At 37.9% G+C, this 14,388-nt stretch overlaps 1 protein-coding gene across 3 annotated transcripts; it reads left to right on the forward strand.

The window, feature by feature from the left end:
* The first annotated feature begins 7,089 nt into the window (after positions 1 to 7,089).
* Positions 7,090 to 10,109, forward strand: LOC129768322 (uncharacterized). Of its 3 annotated transcripts, none has more exons than XM_055769886.1 (3): positions 7,090 to 7,365; positions 7,469 to 7,920; positions 8,004 to 10,109. In XM_055769886.1, the coding sequence occupies exons 2-3, from the start codon at positions 7,494 to 7,496 to the stop codon at positions 9,113 to 9,115; spliced, it is 1,539 nt and encodes a 512-aa protein (XP_055625861.1). In that variant the 5' UTR covers positions 7,090 to 7,365; positions 7,469 to 7,493; the 3' UTR covers positions 9,116 to 10,109. The 3 variants fall into 3 exon arrangements, with proteins under 3 accessions (XP_055625861.1, XP_055625860.1, XP_055625859.1); XM_055769885.1 differs by having other exon boundaries at positions 7,153 to 7,365; positions 7,443 to 7,920; positions 7,974 to 10,105; XM_055769884.1 differs by having other exon boundaries at positions 7,155 to 7,365; positions 7,974 to 10,104.
* The last annotated feature ends 4,279 nt before the right edge of the window (positions 10,110 to 14,388 follow it).

Raw genomic sequence — 14,388 nt, forward strand, 5'->3', positions numbered from 1 at the left:
TGTGCACAGGTGTTCTCAACCGGGATGTCGCAAAGTAAATAAAATAGCAGGTATGTTATATCGCCTGTGTTGTACACAGGGCTCGGCAAAGTACTATTCAACTAAGGATTAGGATTGCCATAATAAAATCTGTGTTTTTAGTCTCAAAAAATCTTTTCATCATTCTCAGAAAATCTGTATCGAAATCTGTATTAACCCTTAGCGATCGCTTGTCTACTCTCAGCCACCAGAACAAAGAAGTATACTAATAATATGAACAATGTATGATATCACACTTTTTCTAAACGAATATTAATGTCTTGTGAACTTATTCGCGAACCAAAACGGTGCTACTGTGAATAATAGATAACGATATTCAGTATAATTAAATGTTGTCATCCATACTTGAGGAAAGGATTAATGGAAAACTCCATGTTTTGCGGCGCTATGTAGATTTAAAGAGTATTTTTATGTAGGGTAAATTGAGTTGGACATACGGGATGATTTGGACCACCCCATTATCTCAAAAAGTATGGCTCAACTAGGATTTTTTATAATGTCATCTTCTTTCATTAATGAATCGTATGTAACTGACGTAAAAAAACTTTGGTAAAATTCGACAGCTGGAATGTAATGATAGCATGAACACAGCAAGCACTTTGATTTTCAAAAAATATGAATTTTCCGATCGTGGTTTTAAGGTTTTACCCGCTGATTAAACAAACTTTTCGTGTATTGTGCAGTAAAGTTCCTACAGAAGAGATACAATTTGATGCAGCGAAACTGTAAGTTTGATAACAATAAGTGAAATTAATTTTTGCATGTTGTGTGGGGTGACATGGGCACGTTTTTGTGGAGTGAATTGGTCCTACAGGTTTGAGGCTTCTCTTTGGTCTAATTGATTCCAGATGCCGCTGAATTACAAAAAGAAGATGGACAGACAACGTTGGAAGTAGGAGGAGCTTGAAAGAGCAACGCATGCCAAATAAGAACGGATTTTCTTTGACCAAGCATTGAAAGTGTTTGAAAATGCTCGAACAATAGTGAAAAAATCCATGCAGAATTCGAGATGGTTTCAATCCAATTTTTCTGGACTGGAATCTGGCTGTAGAGGGGTTACTTTCTTCAGATAAATTATTCACAACGCGTTTATCAATCAATTTCATTCACTTCTTTATTTTAACACGCTTCACCCAGCAAACATTAAATCGTATAATTTTGCACGTGCCAAGTCTTACAAGAAATCCGAATAAATCACAATAGCGTAAAATGTAAAAACTCGATTTTATATACCATTATCAAATTAAGTCACAATTCGGTATAATAAACATCAGTTTTATGATGTACATTGTCGTAAAATATATTTAATCCGCATCATATGCGTATATTACGCTGATGCAGTTTGTGTGTCGTATGAGCGTATAATTTAAATCGATTCAGTACTGTAGTGAATCGTGTTGCATGCTGAAGAAAATCATGAAACAGTAAATCATATTAGATCCTAATAAAGAACACATTACATCATATTGAAATGTCAATGATGCACTCGAAAGTTTTAACCGCTGTTGAATTAAATTTCAGATAGCCGCGCGAGATATCTGGTGGATGATGATCCAGACGACCGGAGTTCGAACCCACATCGGAGCAGTTTTCACCAAACATCAATCTGTGGCATTTTAAACATTCATATTCCACTCCCAACACAAGTCAATCAAACAATTATTATTTCTACGAACATAAATACTCATATATAAAAATGGCGATTCGTGAGGTTGTAATAAACATTTCACAAAAATATTTTGCGCCATTTGTTTTTTTCTATGTCTGTAATAAATCGTATATAAGTATGGCAAAAGTTGTATTTGGTGCTTTGACAATTCATGAATATATTCATATTAGATCGCAATTCAATTCCAACATAATCGCTATTATAGCCGGTCAAAGTTGCGTATTCATCCAAACAAATTCGGTAAGCATTTGCCATGTATGTATATGGCCTCCACTTTTGCATGCATATGCCAGTTAGGCGCATTATATGCCAACCAAATTTTAGGGCATATGATGTTATATATACGCTTGTTATGCGATTTAATGTTTGCTGGGCAGTAAAACACGTCCGCTTGCCTATCCGTTCTCAATCGTTCTCCCCCTTCTCATTCAACGCATGTGATAGCTCGGTTCAAAGATCTCACCATCAGGTGTGCTTCACCGCAGCTTGTAGGTGTGTGCGATGCATCCCTACACTGGCCAAGACACCTGGTATCGATCTCAAAACACTGTTACTGAGTGGCGATCTAACGTACAAATCTTCACCTAGGCGGCGCTGCGGTGAAAGTGATGATGGTTTAAAATTTTGCCATGTGAGCTTATGGAAGGTTTGTAGTTCTTTCCATAAATTACAATGTTATAATCATAAAAGATTATTTGATTGCGATGAGTTTGTAGGAAATTTAATTCTACGCAATTTTAAATATAACATGTTATTTATTTACCTCTTTCAGTAGTGAAAACTATAAAAATGTTAACAATGGCTGAATTAAAGAAGGAAATTCGAGAGCACAATCAAACATAAGTAGAAAAATGCACGATTCCTGCATGTGAGAACTACCTTGGAAAGCCGCCAATTGGCGATCTAACGCAAAACGTAAACGATCGGTGAGACATCTGGATTTTGTTTTTGAACTAAGAAAATGATGCTAATGTAACCTAAAACTGAAAAACAAATCACGTATATTTTACTTCCGGTATTTCGAAGGTTGTTCTCACATGTAGGAAACATGCATTTTTCAACTTGTTTTTGATTTAGCTCTGGAATTTTCTTTTTTGATTCAACCATTGTCAACATTTATACAATTTTCACTACTGAAAGAGGTAAGAAAATAACATGTTATATAAAAAATTGCGCAGAATTAAATTTCTTACAAACTAATCGCAATCAAATAATCTTTTATGACTATAACATTGTGATTTATGGAAATAACTATAAGCCTTCCATAAACTCACATTGCAAAATTTGAAACCATCATCACTTTCACCACAGCGCCGCCTAGGTGTAGATTTGTACGTTAGATCGCCAATTGTAACATTATTCCAAAATACTTTACATAAACATAAGTATGTATTTTTCGATGAAACACACACTGGACCAAATCACCCCACAGACGGTCCAAATCACCCCGCATCAAATTTTAATGTCCAAATATCATCTCTTTTATTTTATTATATATTTGGTAGTTTAAAGCTTGATATAATGATTAAACATTATTGATTGAGAGAAAACAAGTGTAGCTTAGTATACAATGTGTCATTTTTTATTTAGACAGCATTGGTTTGGAAATATTACGCGATTTGCTTAGGTGGTCCAAATTACCCCCTTTTCCCCTATATTCAAACAAAAAGATAAAAGGCGAAAGACGCCAAACTAATTTTTTTTGTGATAAATGTGAAAGATATAACCCGAAGAAGAATCATAGCAAATATTTTTGAAACATTGTTTAGTAAATACTTATCAGAAGTTAACAAGAAAAAAATAAAAGAACCTTGTTCATTTTTCATAATCTCACAAAGTTATACATCACTGCTTTTTCAAGGACAGTAGAACCCCGATTATCCGCGAAATAGTCTGGCTAGGCCACCGCGAATAACGAAAATCGCGGATAACGCGATATACGACTAAAAATAAGACGTAAACACGAAATAACGATATTTCAGCATGAAAACTATGTTTTATCAATACAGAAAACAATCAACTATCCATCTGCAAGGTCGTCTGCACCAGTGGTCAGATAATATGAAAGCTATGACCAAAACAAAATAGCAAGCGCCTACGTCTCACTAACAAATTTTGGGAAGCTTTATAGAATTACTATGGAACTCGCTTTCGCGGATAATCCGCTCGCGGATAATCGTTCCACTGTAAAAATGGTTGCGATCAGTACGACACACATGTCGAAATTTAATTCGACCACAAAGGGTTAAATTTATAAGTTCAAGCATAATCTTAGCTTTAGTATCATTGATTGACATATGGTTGATGGTGTCCACGTAAAAATTCTCATTCGCTGTGCTTTAGCAGGAAAAGAATAAACATTGTTATTTATTTGTTGTAAAGCTAGCTGATGAGGCAGACTTTTTCATCTTGAGGATTTAGATTGAACATGAGAAAGCAGTACTACACGCTATATATGAATGTCAAAATTACTCTCATTCAGACTGATTCGGTTGCTATATGAATAAAATTGGTTAATTGGGAAAAAATATATAATTGAGATCAAGCCATAACTTATATTAACTTATTCCCAGCAAACATTAAGGCTAGGCGCAAATTGAGAAGCGTATAGCGCTCGTAAGTGAACGCGAGACTACCAACACGACTCACACGTGCCACAAACGTAGCGTGGTGGAGCGCATATTGAGTCGCAGTTTGGTGTAAATAACATGCCACTCGCATACAATGACTGATTAACACAGAGTTGCGCGATATATTTATTTACTAACACAATCACTCGACCAGTACAGCCATACAGTGTTCCCCATCACGGCGCTATATGATTGTTCACCAACACAACTACCACAACCGGCATGACCAGCACGAGAAGCTGTGGTTCAGCCACAGCGTCGCGCGAGTCGTGTCTCACGAGCGCTCCACCATCTCGCGTCATCTGGCCAATTTCCGCCGTTCTATCTGTTTTCATTAGCCACAAAAACAGGCGCTATATCGCGCCAAGTTACTCGCGCTATATGCGTCTTAATTTGCGCCTTGCCTAAATCGTATAATTTTGCACGTGCCAAGTTTTACAAGAAATCCTAATAAATCATAATCGCATATAATATCAATCAAAGTATGTATCGTGTATATTTGAAATCGCCTCGAATGTAAAAACTCGATTTTATATACCATTATCAAATTAAGTCGCAATTCGGTATAATAAACATCAATTTTATGATGTACATTGTCGTAAAATATATTTAATCCGCATCATATGCGTATATTACGCTGATGCAGTTTGTGTGTCGTATAAGCGTATAATTTAAATCGATTTAGTACTGTAGTAAATCGTGTTGCATGCTGAAGAAAATCATGAAACAGAAAATCATATTAGATCCTAATAAAGAACATATTACATCATATTGAAATGTCAATGAAATTCTGATGCACTCGAAAGTTTTAACCGCTGTTGAATTAAACTTTAGATAGCCGCGCGAGATAGCTGGTGGATGCTAATCCAGACGAAACAACATTCATACTCCACTCCCAACACCAGTCAATCAAACAATTATTATTTTTACCAACATAAATACTCATATATAAAAATGGCGATTCGTGAGGCTATAATAAACATTTCACGAAAATATTTTGCGCCATTTGTTTTTTTCAATGTCTGTAATAAATCGTATATGAGTATGGCAAAAGTCGTATTTGGTGCTTTGACAATTCTCGCGTAATTTTTGAAAAGGTGCAATGTAACATTTTCGCCAACTCGAGAAAAACGTAGTTGAAGACCCGAACATCATTTCGCGAATTGTCTTGAAAGCTATCAATCTTTATCACTGTTTTCACCACTAGCTGTCAAGAATAACTCCGTAAAACCAATCGTAACTATTGTTCCGTGATTTGAGATTAAGGTTGAAGCCTTGGAGCGAAAAATGTTACATTGGACGTTTTGACTGCCCGCGTTTGCACATTGGACATATTACGTTGCACTATAAAAATTTGAAACTAACTAATAAACAACAATCCAAATATCAGCATTTCGTCCTAAAGACTGATTATTATTGTTATCATTTGTTGAATTGCACTGAAATCGATAACAACACCTGTAAGAAACAAATTCCAAAACGACCGAAGTACGACTGCGAGTTGTATTGACTGCTCTGTTACTTCGGACGTTTCGGCCGTCGGAGGAAAGTGGCGTCCGAAGTAACAGCCGGGTGCTTAAAATTCGAATCTGTACATTGGATATTTTTTGTATCGGCGACAAAAAGATGAAGAAGATAGATACGTGAACGATTGTTTTTGTAATACATTCAATGATTGAAAACTAATAGCGTGCATCCATTAACTCGATTTGTTTACACCTATGTTTATTACCTATGTAACGGACCATTTCAAAAGTTACGCGAGAATTCATGAATATATTCATATTAGATCGCAATTCAATTTCAACATAATCGCTATTATAGCCGGTCAAAGTTGCATATTCATCCAAACAAATTCGGTTGGCATTTGCCATGTATGTATATGGCCTCCACTTTTGCATGCATATGCCAGTCAGGCGCATTATATGCCAACCAAATTTTAGGGCATATGATGTTATATATACGCTTGTTATGCGATTTAATGTTTGCTGGGTTGGATCGTTATTTTGAAAAATCTGTATGAAAACCAAAAGAATCTGTAATCTGTATCTACAGATTCTTGGTTTTAAAAAGTCTGAAAAATCTGTATAAATACAGATTATTTTGCTGAGGATAGCCTGGGAACTGTAGAGCCATCGGCCTTCGCATACAATTGGTCAGGATGTTTCTGCTTCTTCCTGCAGTTTCTCTGTCAGCATGAATCAAAAATCATTTGGGCGCTTTCGTTGTTATCGGCTCTACGGTGGTCCGTGTTCATTTCATTTTTCACCGTAAAATGAACTTCACGGTACAGTAATTTACATTTAATGCGACATGCCGAAGCACCACTCAGACTGAGGACATAGTAAAAGCGGTGCGGTGCGATGCGATGCGGAGCGATGAATGGGAACTCATTGCGTGCTATGACATACTGATCGCTTTAGATCGCGCGTTTTTTTATGTTCATTCCACTTTATTCCACATGTAAACAACCTAGCACATGGATGCCAGATATGATAACACATCTTCATTCTGTAAACAGTTGTATTGTGAGATATTTAATTTGATAGTAAATTGTATTTCTCTCAGAAAAGCTTTTTGATGTTTCATTCCACACTATTCCACATGTAAACAACCCAGCAAAAGTATGCCAGATATGATAACACATCTATATTCTGTAAACAGTTGAATAGTGAGATATTTAATTGGATAATAAATTTATTTTTTCTCAAAAAGCTTCAACCGAAAATCTAAATTGTAGGTACAGCAAATGAAACATTTTTTTCAGTAGCATTTGCTAACTTTTTCTCTCAACAACTCAATTTTTATTTTTATTTTATTTTTCGATTCGAGCTTTACCGGACACCACTTTTTGTGGGTAGAATGTAAACAAACGCGTAGAAAACGTTCGATTTGTTTGTCTGTTGTATCTACTATCAACAAACAGGAATTCCGGTTAAATAAAAACACATTACAGTGGACGAACATTTGTGACTTATCTAGTGTTATACGGCAGTGAAATCGTTGAGAACTTCCTAGGATTCCAGGGTAATTTGAGAATTAAAATAAGCGATGTAAATCTAACGCTGTTACATGCAAAAGCTCGATAAATCTGTTCTATTCAGAGGAAGAATAATTTCTCTATTTTCAGTGTTTTTACAATCTTCCTGGAGAAAATGGACGAATGGGGGGAAAGTAAACCTGGCGTCGAGCTTTTCGTGGAACATGCCGCCAGCGTTCGTGTCACGCAAACTTGCGTCAAGCTTTACGTAGAACCTGCCACGAACGTTCAAATACCGCAGCCTTGCGCCGAACCTTCTGTAGAGCATGCCACAAGCGTATACATCACGCAACCTTGCTTCGAGCCTGATGCAAAGCCTGTCACGACCGTTTACACTCCGCCACAGAAGAGTAGAATAGTATGCATAGTTCCCGGATGTCATACACGGTACGGTGAAGGTTGTTCATTCCACTGTTTTCCCAAAAAGGAGGATAAGAAACGATACAAACTGTGGCTGACAAAACTGCGATTGAAGTACGAACCGTCCGCGTCGACGAAAGTTTGTAGCGCACATTTTAGCAGTGAAAATTTCGTTGTTCCAAGTAAGGAATGTTTTTTTCTTGTCCATTACAAAAACAGTAATATTTTATTTTAGCTCGGAAAAATTATCCAAACCGGACCAAAGCGAAGATGCTAAAAAGTACAGCTGTGCCGGATATGAACCTACCTCAACCGAAAACTGACCCAAAAAAAGATAAAATAGCTAAGAAACGTGCTGAACGAGTTGCCAGGCGGAGGGAAGTTAAGCTGGAAGAAACACATGTGATCGAAACACTGGACTTGGTGGAAGCAGCTGTTCAGGTGGACACGCTTGAATTGGATTCACTTACTATCGGTCGCCGCAGAACGATGTCTGTTCACTTCAAAACTGATTCGGAGTTAAACTCCTGGACCGGATTGGCTACCCTTCGGATGCTGAATACCATCGTTGAGGGCTTGTCTTCATTGGCTGCATACAAGAAGCGATCACGCTCTCCCGTTTCACCGGAAGAGGAAGTGCTTGTTGTGTTCATAAAAATGAAAACGAATATATCGTTCCCCTGCCTGGCTACTCTCTTCAACTTGAACCACCGAACTGTTTCTACGGTGTTCCTCCGAACGGTTCCACTGTTGAAAATGATGTGCACTCCATTAATACCATGGCCCACACAGGGAGAAATACACCGCAACATGCCACACTATTTCCGGCCAGATTTTACGGATGTGGTCGCTGTGCTCGATTGCATGGAAATTCCAATCAAAAAACCAAAATGTCTCCACTGCAGAATCAACGCATATTCGCATTGTAAAGGTCATGAGACTGCGAAGTACTTGATTACCGTTACACCGGGTGGAACGATATCCTATGTGAGTCGTGGATACGGTGGGAAGGCTTCGGTAAACCAAATAGTTGCGGAGGGAAATATGCTTGGAAAGTTCAGAATGGGTGAAGCACTGATGGCCGATAAAAGATTCAGCATAGAAACCGAATGTGCTGCCTACGGAGTAAAGCTCGTGCGACCGCCTTTTTTAACCGCTCGTCGGTATCAGTTTAACGGAAAGGATGCTCGTGAAGGTGTCTCGATAGCCGCGGCATACACCCTTTATGTGGAAAGAGCTATACAACGCATAAAAATGTTCGGAATATTCAACAACGAAATCGATACACGATTTGTCCCCATTTTGGATGATTTAATATACATTGCCTGTGGAGTTGTCAACATTTCGAAGCCATTTTTGTCAAACGTACGACTTTAGAAGTTGTATTTTTGATTTGAAGTACTCGAAAATATTTTGGTTAAGTGACAGAACATAAATACATTGAAATGAACAATGAAGTAACTTCTTTCAGTACTGCTACCAATGGCCGTAACATAATCTAAATTGAAATCAAAATTTATAACATATGGCATCTGTATCAATGTTCTGAGTGGATTATTACTTCTTCTTCTTTTTGGCTTTAAGAGGGTTTAAACTTTTCAGTTCATTCGCCTCTAGGTGGATTATTACGTTTGCTGTTTCACATTTTGCTATATAGTTCTCATTCGTTCCCAGCAATTGCATGACTTGGCACATTTTAAGTCGTATATAATGTGGGATCGAATCACAATCGTAGATAATGTCGATCAACGCGTACATCATGCAGGGTGTCGACAACCTTGAAAACCTTTGAAAATCGAGGAATTCAAACAATATCAGAGAATTTTGTCCCCAATCTGGAAAAAAAGGAAATTCCGCCAATTAGAATTTTGATCATTGCAGTTAATGAATACCAAAAAAATGTTGTATATGACTAGTTTGACTCTCTGTAGGTTTTTTCAGTATATGTAGTATGCTTTTGCCTATGACCCGAAGGGTAAACAGTGCAAAATTAGACGGCTGTTACATTTGCGCTTTTTTTTACTGGCATTTGGCATCAGTATCAGCATTTGAGCTTCAACCAATTCCCTTCCTTTTCTTATAATAATTGCATTTAAATTGAGTTTTTCATTGTTCAAAATCTGCATTTTTTCTCTTCTGATACATCAAATGGATGTCCTAGAAAAACCGTTTCGTGTATGTACTTGTATCCTTTAAACGAGTTAGATGACATAACGTGGTAGAATTCGGTACCACATTATGTTCAAAAATGTACACAAAAATACCATTAAAGCCATTACTACCCTTTTCTTCTGTTTATTCAATCATGCAGATGAAGACAAAGAGTCATCATGTATCATTTTCAAACACAAGTCTAAATTGTTAAAACCTACATAAATATAAGCCTGAGTCAAATCAATCTATGACTACAAAAATATATTATAGATAAAAATAGCATTGTCTCCTTACCACGTTGTCCGAAACATTGTAATAAATTTATAGCCCGGTAAGATCGTGACTACTCAAGCTATCATAATCTGATATACGTGAGTATACCCTTTCGATTTTCTAAATCAGCAGCCAGTTAAATTCATTAATTGCATTCTTACATAACCAAACAACATGCTCGCTATTATGACATCCTGGACCACAATTGCATAAATTGTTAGTAGCAAGACCTACACGATAAAAACGTGAATTGACCACGAATTGATTGGGCAACATACAATACAATAACTGATAAATGCCTATTATCGGTAAATGGAAAAAACTCATACGCATCAACTCACATTGTGAGCTGACGCCCGAATCTAGACAAACATATAGCTCGTTGCGTCGGGTAGGAAAGCGAGTGGTTAGTGCAATCGCAAGAAAACATACCCATTTATAAACCGTCAAATTGTTAACTTTTGACGTAGGACTACGTCTAACCGGAAGATATAGGGGGTGAAATGGAAATCTAGGCACTGAACAAGTAGGAAAAAATGCAAGATTTGGAACGCTTATAACTCGAGCATTTCTCAATAGATCGCAAAGGTTTTTGCATCAATTGATAGGAAATATATCTATGCATCTATCATAACGAATAACATTTCATTTTTCTTGAGATAAATAATTGAATAATTGTGAAATATCAAGCATTGTCAAAATGCACTATGTGCCCATTTTTGATTGGTCCATTTTGTGCTCCTCAAATCGAACCGACCAAAACGGGCAACCAGAGCAGCAGCGAAATAGAATGAACCACGATTAGAAAGGAAAAAGAAAAAAATGAACGAAACATTGGTCGCAGTCTCACACATGCGTAATTCTCGAGCCAGCCAGTCAGCTTAAAAATCCCCGCTCCGCTGCCGTAACGATCATTCTCATTCAAACCGTACACCACATTGGTTCGAATCACAAAGGCAAAATCCCGCTCGAACCGTGTTGATCTGGAGTTCCCCGCAAGGGTAGCTAGGCCGAGCGCGTTAGTACCAGTGCACCATTCCACCTAGCCGGCGTTATATAGTTTCGGCCGCCGAAGTGATCGAGTTAGCTGGTAAAGCTGCTCGCGACGATAAGAAAACCCGCATTCGGAACAGAACACATTCGGTTCGGTGGACATCAAGACAACAGGCAGTTGCAGCGAGTGGCGAGTGGCAAACGTTCGTAAAATTACCTCCAATCCGATACTGAGTGGTGGTAATGCGACGTGCCATTGAATGTAATTTACTGTAAAATATGTCACAAGCTGGATGGGAAGAAATTTTCCAACTGTGAAAGCTGTGGCGAGTGGCAAATGCAATCGCTAAACAGCAAGGTTTAGCCGAACAAGATGGGGATATCGAGTGATAACAAAACAATAAACTCTTTAGATTGAAGATAATTTTGTGATCCTGAAAAGGACCCTTTTTAGCCTGCATGTGAATCCAACGAGCGAACAAATCGTAATGAATGTATTTTTCTTCTTTCTTTCTTTGTTTTTAAGAGGCTTTAAACTTTGCAGTTCATTCGCCTCTAATGTATTTTTTTGCCATCGCTCCCTTTTAACGCTCATTCGTTCGTCTCGTTGGACTCGCCCCTCTGGCTGAGTCTGCCGATTTGTCTCTATCCTGTGAGTGTGTACCGCTAGAGTATAAAACACGCGGACCCCAAAAAAATATCTTATTTTATTTCAAACCGTAAACCCGTGTGGTTGTACGGCATCGGCATCGTGGACGTAACAAAGGAGGACAAGTTAAGGGAAAGGCAAAGTCTCACTCGAACCGTGCAAGTCTCCAGTTCCCTGTTGGTCGCATTCACTGATTGCTCCGCAAGGGTAACTAGGCCGAACGGATTGGTGCCGGAGCACCAGTATACCTAACAGCGATTATTAGCTGCTCACGACAATCAGAAAACCCGCATCAAGAACAGAGCAGCTTCGGTTCGGCGCTCATCAAGGCAACAATTAGTTTCAGTGAGTGGCAAAGTGTTTCTCCGGCACGTCGCATCAAATGTAATTTCCTTAACAACATGTCACAAGCTGGATGGGAAGAAATTTTCCAACTGTGAGAGCTGTGGCGAGTGGCAAACACAATAGCTAAACAGGAAGGTTTAACCGAACAAGATGGGAATATCGAGTGATAACAAAAACACAACACCAAAGATTCTTTTCAGAACCATCAACATATTCATGAAGAGTAAACAGTAAACTAATCCATTTTTAAGGTAGATAGGTAGGTATTCACGTAGGAGAAGAAAATAAAACAATATATTTAAAATATATATTTAACAAAAGCTGTCCCCTTTGTATAGTCCTACCTCACTCCGGTTATGTCCCCGACATTACCCACCCGTCTTTTTTTTTACTATATTCACTGTTCATGTTTTAAGCAAAAAAAATCTTTATATATATAAATAGATTTCTGTCTGTCTGTCTGATTCTTATGGACTCGTAAACTACTGAACCGATCAACATGAAAGTTGGTATGTAGGGGTTTTTGGGGCCGGGGAAGGTTTTCGTGATAATTTGAGACCCCTCCCCCCTCTCTAAGGGGAGGCTGCCATACAAATGAAACACAAATTTCTGCATTACTCGAGAATTAATCAAGCAAATGAAACTGTCTATACTGCCATACAAATTATTCTGTATTTCTGCATAATTCAAGAACTAATCAAGCAAACTGAACCACATTTGGCCGGTGGAGGTTTTAGGGAGCAAGAAACATTTCTAAGGTGGTTCAACACTCCTCCTACCTTTCTGAAGAGGGGACGGGGGAGGTCTGCCATAGAAGTGAAACAGTTTTGTTAGAAATACTAGGAATTTTATAGTAAAAGGTGAATTCAACGGGGTCAATTAGAAGATCAATCAATAAACAGTTCTGCGATTGGACCCATGAACTTGCTCACGAAACAGAAAACGTGGATGTTTGAAGGTATTGATAACAAAACAAAAATTTTGGGCGGGACGAATTTTTCCGGGTCAGCTAGTTATGGATAAATTTCCTGTCTAATGATATATAACACAACATATATCACAATAACCATTTTGAGTAATATGCGTTTGAAAACTCTTAATAAATTGTTACATTTTTCGTAGAGTGACCCCCCTATATAGAAATCAAAGACATGGTCCTATGTCAAAATCATGCTGTCAAAGCTGAGATTCTGTGGTGCCTGGAAACAGTTTCAACGGGTCTTTTAACAATGCTACAAAGAGGCTACAGATGGATCTGAATGTCAGATTTAGGGATGAAGAAGATAAAGATTTGGTAAATCAGAGATCAATTTGCAGCTTTTATAGAAGGCCTGGGAATTATATATTCGAACAAACTTCTTCTTGTGTCGATGCACGGTATAAACGTGAATTAGTCATTTACGCGAGCTGCAACTGGTTTTTTAAAATGGAGAAGGAAAACTCTTGAAGTTGGGTAGTTTCGGGTTTCATATTTTCTACTGTTCTTCAAAGTATTTGCGTCCAAAATAATTCGCCAAAATTTTCGACAAACAAATCTTGAAATTTCGCCTGAGATGCGACGGATTTTTTTCTTATTACCCTCAAATGATCGTCATTAGGGGCAGCTATCCGGACAACCCAATAGAATCGTGATCCAGGAATTACCACATTTTAATGAAGAAAATATTGTTTTTCCACAGAATACCAATGAAGTAGATATGGGGTGGAGCAATAGGCAGAGTATTTTTGGATTGGTAAACAAAATATGATGTCATCATTTGCATTCAATATGGAATGTACATGAAAAAACAAAACAATGTTTAAATAACTCACGGTCTCTTGATGTTAGGAGCCAAATTTCTCACGAAATCTTGTAACTGATTGTTTTTCAATAGATTAAAATTGTATTGTTACTTATTTCTTATATCACTTTTTTTTATATGAAAAAGGTTCAGAGGACAGTTGTATTCTTAGTCCTCAGACATAGCAGCATTTTCAATGAAATGTGGCAAAATTGTAAACTTTTACCTCAAATCACATACACCGACACTGTGAGCTTTCGAAATATCGTCATCTTCTCCTACATTATTCCACAAATGTCCAATGCACACTACCACTGTGGCGTCCAAAATCGAGGGGCGAAGGGGGGTGAATAAAAAATCTTGCGAGACCGAAAGACGCGTCCACATTACGCCAATCGGCCTTGGCCGCCCGGTAAAGCCGACTAAATGTGGACGTACCGCCCGGGCTTGCCGAC

Source organism: Toxorhynchites rutilus, chromosome 2, assembly GCF_029784135.1.
Source record: "Toxorhynchites rutilus septentrionalis strain SRP chromosome 2, ASM2978413v1, whole genome shotgun sequence".
NCBI classification, from domain to species: domain Eukaryota; kingdom Metazoa; phylum Arthropoda; class Insecta; order Diptera; family Culicidae; genus Toxorhynchites; species Toxorhynchites rutilus.